This window comes from Numida meleagris, chromosome 16 (assembly GCF_002078875.1).
Source record: "Numida meleagris isolate 19003 breed g44 Domestic line chromosome 16, NumMel1.0, whole genome shotgun sequence".
NCBI lineage: Eukaryota > Metazoa > Chordata > Aves > Galliformes > Numididae > Numida > Numida meleagris.
In genome coordinates, this window is record NC_034424.1 from 6012307 (window position 1) to 6030038 (window position 17732).

At 48.3% G+C, this 17732-nt stretch overlaps 2 protein-coding genes across 2 annotated transcripts; one reads left to right on the plus strand and one right to left on the minus strand.

Annotated features, from left to right (window-relative positions):
* Positions 75-13780, plus strand: POMT1 (protein O-mannosyltransferase 1). The gene is made up of 22 exons (XM_021414274.1): positions 75-288; positions 820-943; positions 1757-1900; positions 2163-2269; positions 2872-2922; positions 3287-3433; positions 3841-3952; positions 4615-4680; positions 5259-5352; positions 5817-5972; positions 6588-6718; positions 6957-7052; positions 8372-8464; positions 9278-9374; positions 9463-9555; positions 9988-10108; positions 10491-10588; positions 11098-11211; positions 11670-11796; positions 12203-12380; positions 12602-12793; positions 13014-13780. The coding sequence occupies exons 3-21, from the start codon at positions 1779-1781 to the stop codon at positions 12777-12779; spliced, it is 2181 nt and encodes a 726-aa protein (XP_021269949.1). The 5' UTR covers positions 75-288; positions 820-943; positions 1757-1778; the 3' UTR covers positions 12780-12793; positions 13014-13780.
* On the minus strand, positions 13786-17726 carry UCK1 (uridine-cytidine kinase 1). Its single transcript, XM_021414275.1, has 7 exons — positions 17667-17726; positions 17411-17570; positions 17133-17229; positions 16917-17059; positions 16739-16833; positions 15757-15805; positions 13786-15335 (listed from the first exon to the last, which is right to left on the minus strand). Exons 2-7 carry the CDS (start codon positions 17547-17549, stop codon positions 15148-15150), a joined length of 711 nt encoding a protein of 236 aa, XP_021269950.1. The 5' UTR covers positions 17550-17570; positions 17667-17726; the 3' UTR covers positions 13786-15147.

Here is a 17732-nt window from a genome sequence, read left to right on the forward strand (position 1 = left end):
CCGGCTACGGGCGGCGTTGCTATAGCGACGCGGCGCGCCGCTTCCTTGCCCCGCCTTCCGCGCTCTGCGTCTGACGTCACTTCCGGCGTGACGGGCGGGGGGCGCGGTGCTTCGGGCTGGGGCGCTTCTGGCTGCGGTCTCTTCAGGTCGGGGTCGTCCCGGGCCCACTGCCCCTGCGGTGCGGGGCTGTGCTCCTGCTGCCCTCTCCTCCCCCCCAACACCTCTGTAAGGCTCGAGGGGGTGGGGGCAAGGCCTGGCTCCCTCGAGGCGGGGCTACGAGGAATTGTGGTGAGGAGGGTAGTGGTCCTACCCCACCTTGGAGTGCTCAGGGCGGCCGCGAGGCTGCTTGCAGGTGGGGGGGGGGAGAGCTGGGGAGGGGTGTGTTGTGTTGATCGCAGAAAGATCACCGGGGTTGGGGATGGAGCCTGGATGTGTGCCAGTGGGCCTGCTGCTCCCCATAAGTCTCAAGAGGGGGAACGGGGTGGTGAGTCTGCCCCTCCTAAGGCTCCCAACTTGGGGGTACAAGGCTGAGGCATGGTGATTCCATTCACCTCTACAGGGCTCTGGGAAGTATACGGACATGGTGAGGGGCTGTGCTGTGCTCCTGCCTGAGCTTTGAGGCCTGCTTATGCTGCAGGGAGAAGATTTGCTTCCCTCTCATAGTGCTATTTGGGGTCCCAGGGCTCACCCTCATCTAAAGGCAGAGGGGGAATTGTGAGGTGTCCCTAGTGCTGATGAGAGCCCGTCTTTGCAAGGGGTTTCTTGCCAAAGTCTGTTCTCCAGGGCAGCGTGCAGCTGAGCAGCACTTATGTTTTGTAGGTAGCAAGAAAGAAGGACGGTGGCACTGCGTTTGGTGGTGGTGATGTGCTCGCATCCTGCTTCATTCGCCCCTGATCAAAGCCATGCCAAAGAATTTATTCCAGTAGCTTTCAGTGATATTGAGGTGAGGAGCTGCAGCTCTGATTCCCTGGTATTTCCTGTCAGCATGCCTGGCTTCTAGCGGTTCTGCTTAGAGAACAGTTCAGTCCTGCATTCTGCAGCGCTCCCCCAATCGGCTGCACTGCAGTCCTACGTCACCTTTGGGGTTCCAGAAGCCAGCTTTTAGGGGACGCTTGTGGGTCCATCCCGTGAGCAAATACACCTAGTTTGCAAGGAAGTAACCCTTCTGTTTTTGTATGTGTGTTTGAGCATGTGACTTGCCTATCAGCAGCATCAGTTTGGGCTAGGAGCTTTGCTTAGCACAATGGGAGATTTAGATTAAATGTTGGGGAACTTTTTCACTGAGAGTTGCTGGCATAGGCTGCCCAGAGAAGCTGTGGCTGCCCCATCCATGGGGGTGTTTGAGGCCAGGTTGGATGGGGCCCTGGGCAGCCTGATCTAGTGCCTGCTTTAGTGGGTGGCAGCTCTGCCCACAGCAGGGGGGCTGGAGCTAGATGATCTTTGAGGACCCTTCCAACCCAAACTGTTCTATGGCTCCAGCTTACTATTGAGGACAGAGACCTATGTGCATGTAGAAGTAGGGCAAGTGAAAAGTTAAGTGTGTGTGGGCAGAGGGTAGTTTAGTAACTTCGTTCTCAGAGTTACAGCTGTAGCTAGAGCAGAAAACATACAAATATTGAAAACAAGGGAACAGAAGATAGTTACCATGAGCTGCTAATAGCAGAAAGTAGCAGTGCGTGCTTGCTGTCAGATGATCTTCAACTGGCAACCAGATTTTGAGCAAAATGGTGATGGCTGTGCTTCTCTGTTCTTGAAGGCTTGGACCGACCTTTGACAGGATGTTGGGATTTCTGAAGAACCCAGTTGTGGTTACTGCAGAGATAAATATCAACCTTGTGGCACTGACTGTCATGGGATTAATAAGCCGTCTGTGGGGGCTTTCCTATCCACGTGCTGTTGTGTGAGTAGAATAGTTTACTTCCTACTAGAACGGCACAGACTTTTATTTTTTAAGCATTTGCAGGTAAGAACAAGGGGATGAAAGAGCAGAGAGCGTCTCCCTAACAGAACCCCTGGAGGGGAAGATAAGGGGGCCAAAGCACCCGTGCTGTGTTGTATTGTTAGCCTTCTGCTAATGTACCAGTGTCTCTTTCCTTAGTCTCTCTGTAGCCAGCAGGACACTTGTGATTAGACTTCACGTGTTTGTGTCTCTTGTCTTTCAGTTTTGATGAAGTTTATTATGGCCAATTCGTTTCCCTCTACATGAAGAGAATCTTCTTCGTGGATGACAGTGGCCCACCTCTTGGCCATATGCTGCTAGCTTTGGGAGGTAGGATGCCTCCTGAAATGGAGCAGTGTCTATTGCCTGCTGCTCTGGAAGGGAGAAGTGCTGGTTAGAAGTGTTGTCAGATCCTGTCACTGGGGAAAGCCCAGGGCAGCTGAGATTCTGATGTGGAGAGAATTGGTATTTCCTTTATTGAGTATGGGTACAGGACTGTCGCATGAGGACTGGGGAAGTGATGGAGCCAGGTATCCATTCCCTCATTGTTATGCAGCCCTTTGGATAAAGGGGAAAGTAAGATGAGAGCTGCTACTGACTTGACAATAGTAGGCAGCAAGCAGAATTTGAGGCCTAAGTTCCATTTTGTAGTTGGAAAATGCGCAGCATAAAAGTGTCTATATGGGAAGGAGAAATTAAATATACATATGACTTTGTCACTGAGAATCTGTTGTTCCCACTTTGTGTTCTTTGTACCTCTGCACATTATCAAGCGCTGCTGCAGGCAGAACAGTACAGAAGATCCTTTTGGGAAAAAGGGCTTTCATGCATAGAGAAGCTGTGTGTTTGAGAAATTGTTCCAGGACCGGTTTAGCACCTGTTTTTATACTTGTTTTGATACTGGAAATTCTGAATTGTTGCTTATGTTGTAGGTTACTTAGGAGGATTTGATGGAAACTTCTTATGGAACAGGATTGGAGCTGGTAAAAACTGATTTTCACTGTCTCATTCTTTTGGGAAAAAGGTTGTATTTCAGCAGCTGACATTCCTTTTGCCTGACTAGTGGAAAAAATGTTCTATCTGACACCTTCACTTCTCCTCTGAAGTAAATCTTCTGCAGGTCTCTAACAGAAATTTAAGATATTATGTTTCTGTAGCACAAACTTTTCAAATCAGTTAAAACAGTTTAAGCAATACAAGCCTGCCAATAAGGTACAAAAAGCAGAAATTAGATTCAGCAACTCATTGAATGTAGTTGTGGCTGTAAGGAGTTCTGCATTGACCTGGCTCACCCGCAGTTAATATCTTCCATATTTGTGTGTGTGTAACTGTTATCTGTGATTTCAGAATATAGCATGAACGTTCCTGTTTGGTCCTTGCGGCTCCTGCCAGCGCTGGCTGGTGCTCTCTGCATCCCCTTAGCATACCAGATTTTGATAGAGCTGCAGTTCTCCCACTGTGCTGCGCTTGGAGCTGCTCTTCTGATTCTCTTAGGTAAGTTTATTCCGCAGGGCCTCGTTCTTCATACAGGGACAGAACAGTCAATTTTCTCTTTTGAAACCGTAGAGCATATAAAAGGAGCACTGCCTTGACTTTTGTTACTTCGAGAAGCACCTGTCTGGGTCTCCCAGCACTGATTTTCTTTGCCTTTTGTAGGCAAGCACAGCAGCTTTCTCTGCCTCTTGACAGACTCTGCTGATTCTTTGTCTTTGGAGACACCGGCCATGTACTTTGCTCGTGCTGGAAAGTTTTTGTTCCTTTAAACCCAGCGTCTCCATACTGTAGCCAGTAGGACCGCATATGAACTGGCTGTCCTGAAAGGGGCAGGCAGGTCCTTCTGCTGAGTAATGGTGCTGTTGTCTGAGGTGTTCTTCTCATTTTTTGTCTCTCTTTTCTGGCAGAGAACTCTCTGATCACTCAGTCAAGGTTCATGCTTCTGGAATCCATATTGATTTTTTTTATCCTACTAGCAGTTTTGTCCTACCTGAAGTTCTACAATTTGCAGAGGCGCAGGTAAAGCTGAATTGTCTCCCATCCTTTTGGATATTCTGTTCTTTCTTCTTTAAGTTACTTCACTTTTCTGTAACTCACCTCGTATGGCTGTCCCAAGAGTTTGATCTTCTGAGCAGAGTTAGAGACTATTTTAACTGTTACTAAGGTTGTCTTTTTATTTTATAATAAACATAAAATCCCCTTGGAGCACTTCTTTGTCCACCCATTTTTTTAATTTTAACATTTCCTTCCATACGCAGAAACACAGATGATAAATACATCATTTGTGCTCCTTTGTTACCATTTACAGCCACTGAATCTAGAGATCTTTGTCTCTTTTCTCGTGACTTTGCACGTTCTCTGATCCTTGCAGAGGATAAACTAAAGTAATCTTGAGTAAAGTAAAATCATCTGCAAACTGAGCCTTGCCAGTGACTTAATGTGTTTCTTTTGTGTTTAGTATCAGAAGGGAGATAGCGTTGGGTATTGCTTGTCAGGAAACAGGGAGGTACATTTGAGAACATCCTGTAGATCAGTTTGTGGTTTGGGAGGTTCAGAATGAGATACCTCTGTGTAGAATAAGGAATACAGGTTTGTTTTGAAGTCAGACTGCCTGAATTCAGGATCCTAAGAATGTGCTCAGATGTCACCATAACATCGTTTCCTTTGTCCTTTTATTTAAGTTCCTTCTCCGGAAAGTGGTGGTTTTGGCTTCTGTTGACTGGAGCAGCTTGTTCTTGTGCTGTTGGGTAAGTGATGGCACACTGGTCTGTGCTGTAGTAAGCTGACATTCCTGCCTGCCATCTGATACCTCAGAGGTGCTTCAGATTTTCCAGACGTGTTCTTGGTGCTGTTCTGAGCAGACATCTTCATGATTTTTTATGAGTTAGACTGGCGGCATAGAGAGGATGTCAGCTCTTCGTGTGCAGTACTGGGCGTTAGAGGGTACTGCCTAAGATAGGTGTTTCATGGAGATGGCCTTATATTGCACGATATCATCAGTGTTTCACCTCTCCCTCCTCATCACCTCAAGCTTCAGTAAGTCCGAATTCAGGGACTCTGTGCTTTGTGATGAGCCACCTTGTTATCAGGAGGGTTCACTGTCTTTGTTCTTGAATGTAATGAGCAAACAAATGACATCACCAAGTGTTACAAAGCCTTGAAGCTTGTTTATGTTGTTGTACCAAACTGGTCACAAACCTAAGTGCTTGGGCTTAAATGCATCCAGTCCAAGAGAAAGCTTGAACGTGTACATCCTGCATTAAATAATAGCCATAGATCTGTGTAGTTCTTAACCCTGTTCAGTTTTTGTGCATTCTCTTTTCAGAGTGAAATACATGGGCCTATTTACCTATATGCTGCTCTTGGCCATTGCAGGACTCCACTTCTGGCACATGTTGGGAGACCGGCACTTGTCCAATGTAGGTGGTACAACATGCAGAATATATCATGTGTAACTTAGCAGAACAGGAGCCACCTGGGAGCCTTGCAAGCCTACAGATAACGATGCTGGCTCTAGCTGTTTTTTACACTAGCATTCCTTGTTGTAGTCTGCAAACCCTCATGTCACAGAACAGTTTTTCAGCTCAGTTACTGGGGAATACGGAGTTCAGTTTAAGAAAAGCACACGTGTCTGACTGGTTTTCCTGCTCTTATCTGTGTCTTGGTGATTTGTGGCTCAAAATCTGTAGTGCTTCACGTAACTCCTGCTGGCTCCAGTTCAAGTCCTCAGCGGAGATTATCCAGCTGTCCTCGAAGTTACAGATGGGTAAGGGTGGTTGGGGAAACTTAAAAAAAGGCAAACAAAGCAGGGCAAATGCGCTGATATTTTTAGGATTTTTAATACTTGGGGCATGAAAGTAGTGAGTTCTCTGTGTTCTTCTAGGTTTCCTTGGTGTGCCATTTTCTAGCTAGGGGACTGACCCTCCTTATCATCCCAATGGCCATGTACCTGTCCTTCTTCTATGTTCACTTGACTTTGCTGTATCGCTCTGGGCCCCATGACCAGATTATGACAAGTGCTTTCCAAGCCAGCTTAGAGGTAAGGGAAATGTGGTCATGAAACAGATCTATTAGGGGAGAAGAGGGGGAGGAAATGTTTTTTGTGTTCACTGTTAGAAGAAAGGTCTGCGTTCTTGTTCCTTTGATCCCACATATTTATTCCCTTTATGTGATTTTACTACTTTGCTGCCGTGGTATGGCTTTAAGTTGAAGAAGTGAGGACTGAAATCCAATAGCAGATAAAAGCTTTTCTCCCAGTGAACCAAGGCTTTGCTCTTAGGCTGAAGATCTGTCCCTTCCTGCAGGAAGCTCTGCAGTGGTAGATACACTGCTGAGCTCTTAATTGAGTTCTTATCTTAAGCGTAAGTTTAAAATGCAAGATGATAGTCTGAGCTTCTATAGAAAAGTACGTAGTCTGTCTATTGAAATAGCATGAAATAGCAAGGGATATTCCTTAAGATCCTATTACAGGCTTTGGTGTATTTACTTTCTGCTGAAAATGGTGCAAGATTTGATTTTTGTAGATAACATCAGATGAGAAGGCATTATGCTAAGACACTGCTGTGTTAAAGTGACAAGTGACTCTAAAGAGAATTTAAACAGCCTCTGGGTTGTTTCTTTTTATTCCCACTTATCCTATCCTTGTGCTTCTCAGGGTGGGCTGGCTCGAATCACTCAGGGCCAGCCCCTAGAGGTGGCCTATGGCTCTCAGATTACTCTGCGGAATGTGCTGGGCAAGCCCATGCAGTGCTGGCTCCATTCTCACACCAATACTTATCCCATCAGGTGAGAAATCTGGTTGGTTCTGTATTGTTAGGGTGAAACTATGCTCTGGTTCTGTCTCAGTTTGGGTCCTGGCAGTCTCTTTTTCATCAAGCCTTCAGAGAACACTGCGAATGCATGGATTCTCTGTGCTGTGTAGGAATGGAGCCAGTGATCTGGTGCTGGTTTGTGCTGCAGTGACTGTGGAGCACAGAAATGTGCTGTTACACACCTGTGGTTTTTTTTTTATACTTCTGTAAAGGTATGAGAATGGCCGAGGTAGTTCCCATCAGCAACAGGTGACCTGTTATCCCTTTAAGGATGTGAACAACTGGTGGATTGTCAAAGACCCTGGAATGTGAGTATGCAAGAGACCTAAATACCAAGCTGCTTCAAGCATGGCTTTGATAGAGAGGCCATGTGTGATCGTGAGCAAGTAATTTCAGCTGCAGAGCTGGTAAAGGTGGCTGTTTACACAATGCTCCTCAACATGGTAGAAGCATTACTGAGGACTTAGAAATTCTGTCTGAACTGCATCTGCCCAATCTGTGGGTTGTGCTATACACAAGGGGAACTTTAAAGAGTTATGAGACTGATGGGAGCTGTTCAGGTGCTTAGCATGAAAGAGGAGTTCTGCTTTTTGAAGTGTGTGAGCCATGGCATTTAGAGCGTTTTGATGAGTTCGATCAAATTTGAATGGGTCTCAGAAGACAGTAGAAATCCTTTCTGTGGAATGAGTATTTCTTTGTACTCAGAGTGTGGAATGAGCTGCAGAATCTGCCCTATCAGGAGGCATTCCAGGCGGGTGTCTGAGCGTGAGAGGGTTTGGTTTGTGCTAAGGCATTTTGCCATTGTAACTGTTGGAGAGGGGCAGGACTCTTTGTTTTTGCAGTTCTGCCTCTGAAAGCCCTTGTGTGATGTCATTGCATACTGATCAAAAAGTTGCTTTTGCAGGTTTCTTATGCTGCTCTGGGAACTGCATAAACAGTCCTACCCAAAGGACTGTGTGCCGTTATCAATCATATCTACACTGGGAAAGTTTGTCCATAGTGCAAAGCTTTCAAGTGGAGACTCCAACAGAATCTCTGTGAGAACCACAGATACCCAGTGTCTACTTACATTTCCTCAAATTACCCTGGAGGATGTGAAGTTCTGCTATAGAACAACAAAGTGCAGGCAGCAGCTGGGTGAACTGCGGAGTTCCTCCTTGCCAAAACATGTGTTAGCCCTGTCCAAAGATAAGAGTTTGGTCTCCGTGGTGCGAATGAAAGCCATTGATCTCTGTTATGATCCTGCCAGAAGTGACACCAGTTGTAGTAACAACGCCTGCCAGGCTTCTCTGAAGCACTTACATTTCACAGAAGCCACCAAACAGCTGTAGTGTGGGAATAATCTGAACTCGTTCCTGGCTGACCTGAATTCGGACCACTGACTTAATGGCTGGGGTGCTGGTATCCCACTGCCAATCCCCTGAGTCATTCTGCCCTTAATTTGCCTTTGCCTCGATGAGCTTTCTTTCCATTCTGGTGTATTGTATAGATTCCTTGGTTTTCCTATCTTTAATGCCTAGATACCTGTCCTTACTGCGGTATCTTGACCTAACAGTTTGCTCATGACAAGGTCGCACAGTTCATAAAAAGGAATGTGACCACTTCCTCTCGTGTGTCACTCCACCAGGCAGCAGCTGGTGGTGAGTAACCCACCCCGTCCTGTCAGGCACGGACACATCGTGCAGCTGGTGCATGGCATCACAACCCGGTACCTCAACACGTGAGTCCTTTCTTTGTCCTTTGCTCTGCCGAGATTTCTGTCTCGTTCTGCTTTGCTGTGTCTCAGAGCGACTGCTCAGGGGTTAAAGAGCAGCGACCTTTGCATTCAGATACACTAGAAACTGATGGATTCCCAAAACGGTGGGGCTAGGAGTGACAATTCATGAGAATACACAGATTCCTAAATACATAGTCCCCTTGGTGAATCCTCACCCTCCCCCCTTCCCTGCCTCCTCTCCCAGAATGCTCAGGCAGTGTTTTGGGTGACAGTAAACCTGAAGCCATCTGCTGACTTCACCTGCGTGAAGGGTGCGCTCTGAAAGCCAGGAGGATGTGCTGGAGAATTCAGCTCATGGCTCCTTGCCACGGATTCTTGGCTGTTCTGCAAAGACTGCAGTGTGAGAGCGGCCTCCTGGCTGCTTTCAAAGGGAGTCAGCCCCTGCTGGAATATCGCTCCGATTAGGAAGGGGGGCATTCCGCATTCTGGGTTTTTGCTGTGTTCCTTCCAAACCCAATTTGTTCATTTTTTGGAAAAGCAAGTGAACAGGGTCCCTGTTTGTCACAATCAGTGCTTGTTCTTCAGCCCAGGGTAGCAGTTCTCTGTATTGGCTTCCTCTGTGGCTGCTGCTGGCAGCTCTTGGTAGTGGGTAGTGGGTAGTGTTCTCTTTCAGAGTAAACAGTGCAGTCTTTTTAAATGGGTTGCTTGGGTTATTTGCTTTTAAACTAAGCCAATCCAGTACCTTTATGGGTATGTTTTTGAATGGATTTGGGAAATGGTATTAGTGGATCTGTGGGTGCTTATTTTGTCTTATAGGCATGATGTTGCTGCCCCTCTTAGCCCCCACTCCCAAGAAGTTTCCTGCTATATTGATTATAACATCTCCATGCCAGCACAGAACCTCTGGAGAGTGGTGAGTACTCAAAGGGAAGAGGGGAGCTCATTTTCCACCAGAGGTAGCTGAGACAAAATGCCAATCTAAAGACATCTCACCATTGTAGGAAATTGTAAATCGGGAGTCTGACACAGACGTGTGGAAGACAATTCTGTCAGAAGTGAGGCTGGTTCACGTGAACACCTCTGCAGTGCTAAAGGTAAGTGGATTTATGTTTATTTGCCTACGGTTTTTCCTCCATACAACTCTCAGAATCTCATACAATACTAATCTCTCTGTTCCACAACGCCTAAACTACATGAAACAAATTAATTAAAGGAAACAGTGAACTTGCTCAGCGTGGTGGCATGTGTTTCAGGCAGATGCTTCATTCTTTTTCAGCATGCAGAGCTGTCCTGCTTCTCAGAAAGCTACGACCACTGTACACAAGTGAAGCCTTAGGTGCTGAGTCTGTGTGTAGTGTGTGACAGCAGACGGAATAGTGAAGGATCTCTTCACAAAGGTTGCCTGATGGTGACTCGTCTTGTACTTTCTAGCGGGCCCTTGCTGTGATGGGCTGTGCAGTCAGGCCTAGGAACTTCCAGCCTGAGGTTCCCAGTGGCAGGACTGTGAGCTGCACTTTCACTTTCAGCTCAGTGGAGCATCTTTACCCGAGTGGGGATACCGGCAGCTGGAGGTGGTTGGAGAGAAGCTGTCCAAAGGCTACCACCAGAGCATGGTGTGGAATGTGGAAGAGCACAGATATGGGAAAAGTATGTCTCAGCCACGTTCTCTAAGCGTAGTTCTGGGACTGGGAGCTTCTGCAGTGTACACTGGTGGAAGGACTCATTGGTGGGAGGACTTAGTCTGGTGGAATTGGGGCGGAGTGGGTGTGTTCCCAAGGTCACTGGCACGGCAGCATCCTAGCCACACTCAGCCCAAGGAGTGGGTTTGGGCAGTTCTTCAGTGAGCTTTAGTTCTACCACAGTGTCAGAATCCTTACAGATCTCCTCAGAGAGCTCACACAATTGGAATGCACCGTGCTGAAGGGCTCCCTGAGTCTGAGGAGCCGGGGCTGTGTCACACAGGCCCTCCCTTTCTAGGTGTCTGGCCGTTACCTCGTTGTTGTTTCTGAATGATGGTGTTTTCTTCCAGGCCAAGAGCAAAAAGAGAGGGAAGTGGAACTCCACTCCCCCACACGGATGGATATAAGTAAAAACCTAAGCTTCATGGCAAAGTTCACAGAATTGCAGGTAAATGTCTTTCTTTCATCCTTTCTTCTGTTGCAGAGCAGGAACCAAAGCGTTTCTGCAGACCGTGAGACTGAGAATTCCTTGTTTCTTCCATGCTGATGGAGTAATTTGGCTTCCTTAGTGAAGAAAAAATGGGAATGCTCTTAAGCATTAGATGACAGCACAACTGTGCTATTGAACGATGAGTGCCCAAGTGATTGCGTAAAAAGAGGGAGCAGGAAGAGCAGCTGGGCATGCAGAAACTCTCTGAAACTGAACTGCAGTGTTGTCTTGTCACTAGTATCAATGCCCCTTACTGACATTTCGGAATTTCACTCAGAAAAGTGCATTATATAAGAACAAATAAAGCCATTTGATTGATAAATAGCCAGTCTGAGATACGAACAGTCTTTCTCCACGCTTAGGTTGAGGACGTAACATCTGACATCTGAAGCTGTTCATCTCTGCCTGCTACCTCAGCCATTGCTCTCATTCTGAAAGCCTTCTGCTTACTTATTTCTTTTTTCTAGTGGAAGATACTCACATTGAAAAACGAAGACACGGAACACAAGTACAGCTCCTCTGCTCTTGACTGGATCACGATGGACACAAATATTGCATACTGGCTGCACCCAACCTCAGGTGTGAGTAGCAGAGGGGGGGTAAGCGTGAGCCTGGGGAAGGAGGGCTTCAGTTCTGACATGTGGGAGTGAGAGCAGGATTGCAGTTCTGCCCAAGGAGCTGGTCCACGATGGAGCCTTACTGTGTTACGAATTTTTAACATTTCAAAGCAAGCAGCCTTTTCATGAGGAATGGTTTTTTTTTTCTTTTTTTCTTTCTTTTGTTTTTTTTTTAAAGAAAAACTGCAGGTTTATCGTTTCCATTTAGAAGATGGGTTGATCTCCAGTAGCATCCTTTAAATCCCATACATTACAAAAGAGACTTAAAGCAGCAAAGTTTATGAGCTTTCTGATCACTACTAGGCATGCACACTGTGAAATTTAATTTAGCAAGTATGTAAAATATTGATAATATTTGAGCTTACCTATGAAGACCTGCAGCGTGTTCCTACTTCTGGCTTAGACCATCTTCTGTCTGGCAGGCCCAGATCCATCTCCTTGGGAATGTTGTCACCTGGGCTTCAGCTAACGTCGCTGCTGTGGTCTACACGTGTCTGTCCCTGTGGTACTTGATACGACGAAGGAGAAAAATTCATGATATTCCTGAAGGTCTGATTCCACTGGGGGTGCCTCTTGGTCTGTTACACTTTAATGGACCCAAAGCTGTATTTTCTGTAGCTATATGCTTGATTATTTTAGCACCTTTTCCTGTCCCCTAACCCTGACCTTATTGCTTGTGACACTCAAAGGTTTTGGTCATCGCCATGTGACCGTGACCTCTTGGGATGGTATAGGAGCCAGCACAGTGCTGGAGTTATTCCCTGGGTGCTAAGACACGTCCAGGCAGCAGGTTTGAATGATACTGAGACCTTTTGTGATAGACTTAAAATAGAGATAGACAGTGGCTGTGTGGAGAGGGCTTTATTTCAAACAAACCCTGGCCTTTGAGAGACTTAAATTTACAGGGCCAGTGCTCTGAGACATCAGAGTCAGAGATTCCTTCTGCCTCCTGCAGATGCGTGGCAGCTGTGGGTGTCAGCTGGGCAGATCTGTGTTGGAGGCTGGGTTGTGAATTACCTGCCCTTCTTCCTGATGGAGAAGACGCTTTTCCTGTACCACTACTTGCCTGCCCTCACATTCCAGATTCTCCTGATTCCCATCGTGTTACAGCATCTCAGCGACCATCTCTGCAGGTTTGTCATTTTTACAGACAGACAAGTGACACAGTTCTTTTCTCCAGGGTTGGCACCTTGGCAAGCTGCTGCAGAAAGGCAGTGTTTTGTTTTGGTTTTTTTTTTTTCCCAGCAGTGGCATTTTCCTTTAGAAAGGATAAGCCACATTCACATCTTCCTTTTGGATGGAGTGTTGGTTAGCATCGATGCAATCTGACTGTTCTTTCCCTCTCTCATCCCAGATCTCTGCTTCTCAAGAGCATGTTGAGTGCGCTGATCGTAGCCTGGTTCTCCTCCGTGTACCTCGTGTATCGCACGTTCAGCCCTGTGACCTACGGGGAGCCCCTGGCTGTTGCTGAGCTGAAGGAGCTGCGCTGGAAGGACAGCTGGAACATCCTCATCCGAAAACAGGGACACTGACAGCCTCATTGCAGGTAAAGGCAACACCCCTTCTGTGCAAAGCCAAGAGTTTATTGTTTGTGTTACTGAATTTTTTTAAGTCAGCCTGATCAAATAATTGATATACTTGGATCAAGCTGTAACAGAAAAAGAAACTAAAATTCTTTTAGTATGCTGTTACAGAAAAATTCTCAGTAGTTGTTATGAGCATGGTTCCAGGGTCTGCTACCAACAACAGCTGTGTTGTATTTACAGAGCTGCAGCACACGAGTTGAAGTAATCATGGGGACAAGGAAGCCTGCTCTGACCTGTACACATTGGTTCAGGTTAAAAACATCGTGGGTAACTCAGCCTGTGCCCTGATTTGCACCAGCAGGGAAATGCACAGGGTAGCAGAAAGTACGAGTTAAGGACTGGGGCTTCTCACTGGCAATGTCTAATAGCTCTGTACATGCAGTCACTAAGGGACACAGCATTTCTGCCACAGCTTTGGTTTGTTTAGTGGCTGCAGCAGCCAGGCAATCAAAGCTGACCAAGAACACCAGTCCTAAACAGGCCAGGGTGCTTCTTATTGTAGCATCCCGTTCTGCCCTAACAAAAGCTATTCAAGGCTGCCTTCATCTTCTCCCCATGAACAAGGTATAATCAAACACTACAGTCATTCACAGTAGGATTTAGTGACTGTGTTGCTCCTGCTTAAAGCTGCCCTGGTAGCTAGTGCTTCAGTGCAGTACCTCACGTTCTAAGTCTGTCAGTCTGACTTACAGAAATGTGATGCTGAAGCATAGTGCTCATTAGCAGATGACCAGCCTTTACTCACATCCACTGCTGACAGTGGTAGGACAAGCAGACTGCATTTCTTGTTTTTTTTTTTTTTCTCCAAAGCTTCAGCCATTACAGAACTAAAACAGTTTAAACAAGGTGACAAAGAACTGTTGACTGACAGAGCATCTCAAGAAGCATTTCTCTTCATACCTTTGTGCTGGTGTAGTAAAGTAACACAAAAACCTTTTATATGAAATGGCCATTTCTGTTCATTGTCTGTTCACGTCTTTATTAGCCAAAGTAACACACCCATAACCAACACAGCCAGATTTAAGTTTAGAAAAAAATCGATCACAAAATATCAAAAAGTCCCTCTTGGTAACATTTCCCCCCACCCCCAATCTTAAAATTACTCTGTAATTACAGACTTGAGAAGGATATAACAAGGACATTTTCAAAGGCCCAACTTCATTTCGTATTCTTTGCCAGAAACTTTATGTTGCTGAAGTTATATGGGGTAAGCTGCAGAAATTGGGATGTCACTGTTTGTACTTCCAGCCTCTAGTCTGATGGGTTTTGTTGTTGTTGTGGGGCTTTTTTTTGTAAGAAAATCAGAACATTCATTTAGTCACTGTGGCCCTGGCTGATGCTAGAACCATGTTTAGATAGCTGTCTGTGGCATCACAAGGAGGGTCTTGCAATTCACAGCTTTCCCCTTGTCAGTTTTACCATCTGGCTCTGGAATTGGATGGATTCCGCCCAGCAGAATCTGCAACCAGCAGCACCAAGATGCCCTAAAAAACACTAACACTGACAAGGTCAGCTTTCTGTTTCCACGAGCAACTCAATCCAGTTGGAGCTCACACATTCAGTTAGCTGTGGTAAAGGAAACACTGTTTGGGTACAAAAATAGAAGCCTTCTCTGCGTACAGCACAGCAAGGTGCAATAGCTTAGAAAGGTATCACTTTGTAGGAACAAGAACCACACTGCTTCTTGGGCCTGTCCCCTCAATGAAGAGTAAGTTTCCATTTGTTCAGACTTCTCTCTAACCTGGGGGAGAGTTTCCTCTATGGCTGTGCTCATAAAGTTGTGTTCCTGCCCCCACAAGCTGCTACAGGTTGCCAAGGAGGTTGGCCAGCAGGAGAGCAACGTGAGAACTTAAGGGTCCAAGCAAGGCGGGAGGAATAAGGACTGAACCTGCTTGTTTAAATGAACAGAGCGTGAGCCTCTTGGGAAAAGAGACTGTTGAGGCAGTTAACCTTCCTGCTAAGGAGGAGCGTCATCGGGGAAATGGGGTCTCTTGCTAAACACCTGGTCACTTTCAGGACAGACTTCAGCATTAGATTCCATTTTGAAAATCAAGAAGGCAATCAGAACTGCCTCTAATGAGTTCATTGAGTAACAGAATAGATTCAGACGTCTTAGGGGGGAAGGGGAAGGGTTCTGGAGGGGAGAGGGGCCGCAGCCCAACTCCTTCCTCGCTGCGAGAAGTGTCGCACCACTATCACCTCTGCTGCTATGATGATTTAAAGGGCACTTCACCGGACGTTTGGTTGCAGTCTTTCTTTCCCAAAGCTGTCTGCAGTGTTGGTCTGGACCAGAGGCAAATCCTTTGGCCTCGGGTTAGTGCGGACGGCTGCTGGACTCCAGGTGGGACCGCTTGCCAGCTGCCAGCACGCTGCTGCTCTCTGCTTGCTCGGAGAACGGGCGCTTGTAGGTCCGACCGTGTCCGTTCATTGCCCCTCGCTGCCACTTGCAGATGTCTCCGTTTAGGATGTCTTGAATGTGCTGGACTATGAGGTTTATAGCCACTGCAGAGAGAGGAGTGGGAAACACAGGACACAAGTCAGCTTTCTTGGCTGAGCTACCTAGAATATGTGGAGCATCCAGCCCTGTCCGACTCAAGCTTTCGCAAGCCCTTATAAATGAAGCTATGCCAACCCTCTGCAGCGAGATCAGACCTCAACAGAGACCAGCAACTGCAACACCAGCTTTAAACTCAGGGTCCCGTTTTGCATCTACAATTGCTTATCACTTGTTCCAGCCCAGCACAGACCGAGCAGCTGATGATCCTGGTCAGGCTCTGAGCAGCTCCCCCCCAGCAGCCCTCCAACACAACACAGCACGCTTGGGAGCACGCCAGCAAGGCACTGGTTGCCACATGTTCTCTCTTCCCAACCCCAGAGGTGGTGTCCCCAGAGAAATCAGGCAGAGAACTGAACTCCCTTTTACCCATGTTGTCAACTCCTCGGGGGATGATCACATCTGCATACTTCTTTGTCTGAAAAACAGCAATGGTGGTGGACACCGTTAATGGGAAAAGCTGGTCTTGTTCTTATCAAAATCAGAAATCTGAGTGCAAAGATGGACGAAGCGTTATGCTCCAGTGGTCTAAGTTAAAGCTGTCTACGATGGCAACATCTCTCACTTGCTTTTGCACTTCAGAAGAGCACACAGCTTTCAGACAGGCCATCCACATCAAGGCTGAGGTCTGCTCGTTAAGAGCTGGATCTAATCAGCATTTCACAAGCCATTGCTAACCCTCTGCTGAGTGCCAGCACACCCAGTGTGTGCATGGAATTCCTTCCTGCCTCTGACAATACTGTGCTGACTTCTGCCATTCACAGAGCCCCTGCTTTTTTCCCTCCTCCTTATGAACTGGCAGATTCAGGACTCCTCGTGAGTGCTTTTAAAAATCCCAGCATCGCTTTGCTCTAGAACAAGTGGCACCCAAACTCTTCCATCTTATCTCCACGTAGGACGTTGTTCACAGATGGTTTTTGCAAATGAATTCCATCACGTGAGCAGCCACATCGCTCTCGCACTGTACAGCAACGAGCAGGCTGCTCTGCCTCTGAGTTTCTCTGCCGTCCCCTGTTGAGATAGGGCTGGAAACCAGCACCTCCTGCAAGACTTAAAGAGTAAATGGAAAGAGGGATTTTTTTCCGGCCAAGGGACCCGTGCTACAATAGGCACAGCAGTGAGAAAGTGTGCGTGCCACTAGAGATCTCCGCAGTGCTTGCAAGCAGGGGCGACCCCCGGCTCATCAGAGCGTGCAGTGATTCTAGGGGAGAGGCAGCGGGTGCAGCACGGGCCTCAAAATACAAACAAGCAGCCCAGGCTGCTGCCAGCAGCGCTGCCCCCGCAGCTCAGCTCATCCCCGGCGAGCCCTGCTCTTTCTCCCCAGACATCAAAGCCGCGCAGCGCTCGGTACCGGCAAGCAGAACTCCTCGAAGGCGGGCTTCACGAACGTGGTGTACTGCGTGAGGATCTGCTCGAGGTCCCTGCCGCGCTTCATATCTCGCAGGACTGCAACGGGGAACGCAAAGCCCTGAGTTCCGCCGCGGGCACGCGAGGACGGGGCAGCAGAAACGGCGGCCGCGGGAGCGCACCTCGGCGGGACAGCCGCACGTCGGAGTCCGTGTCCACAAAGAGCCGCAGGTGGAACATGTCCCGGATGTCCTGGTTGTAGAACACCAGGATCCCCTCGAACAGCACCACGTCAGCGGGGTACACCACGGTGGTGTCCGGCAGCCTGCCCGGGAACAGCACCGCGCTGTGCCGCGCTCGGCCCCGCCCCGCGCCCGGCGGCACCGAACCCCGCGTACCTCGAGTGGGTCACGAAGTCGTAGGTCGGCACCTCGACCGTCTTCCCCTCGACGATGTTTTTTAGGGTCGCGCGCATCAAATCGTTATCAAAAGCGTCTGCGAGAGGGACGCGTGCCTCAGTGCGGCTCTACCGGGCGCGCCGCTCTCCCCGCCCGCACGGGAAGAAGGGACCTCAGGGCCCGCTCCTTCCCGGGGCCGCGCTCCGAGCCCCGCGCGGGCGCAGGGACGGGGGAGACGGAACCGGGACGCGCCGGGGTCCCGCCGCCCCGCGCCGTACCCGGGTGGTCGAAGTTGTACTGGCCCTTCAGCGCCTTGGCCTGCTGCTCGGCCGTCAGCACCTTGTAGAAGCTGTCCTGGCTGAGGATCAGCACCTTGCGCTGCCGCCGCTCCACCTCGTTCTGCCCCAGCAGCTCCATGATCTTCTCGCACACTGTGGACTGAGGGCAGCGGCTGAGCCAAACCGAACTCCCCCCCCCTCCCCCAACCCGCGCCCCGGGGCCCCGGCGGGACCGCGCACCCGCAGCCGCGCTCACCTTGCCGCTGGCGGTGCCGCCGCTGACGCCGATGAGGAACGGCTTCGGGTGCGGCCGCTCGGGCTC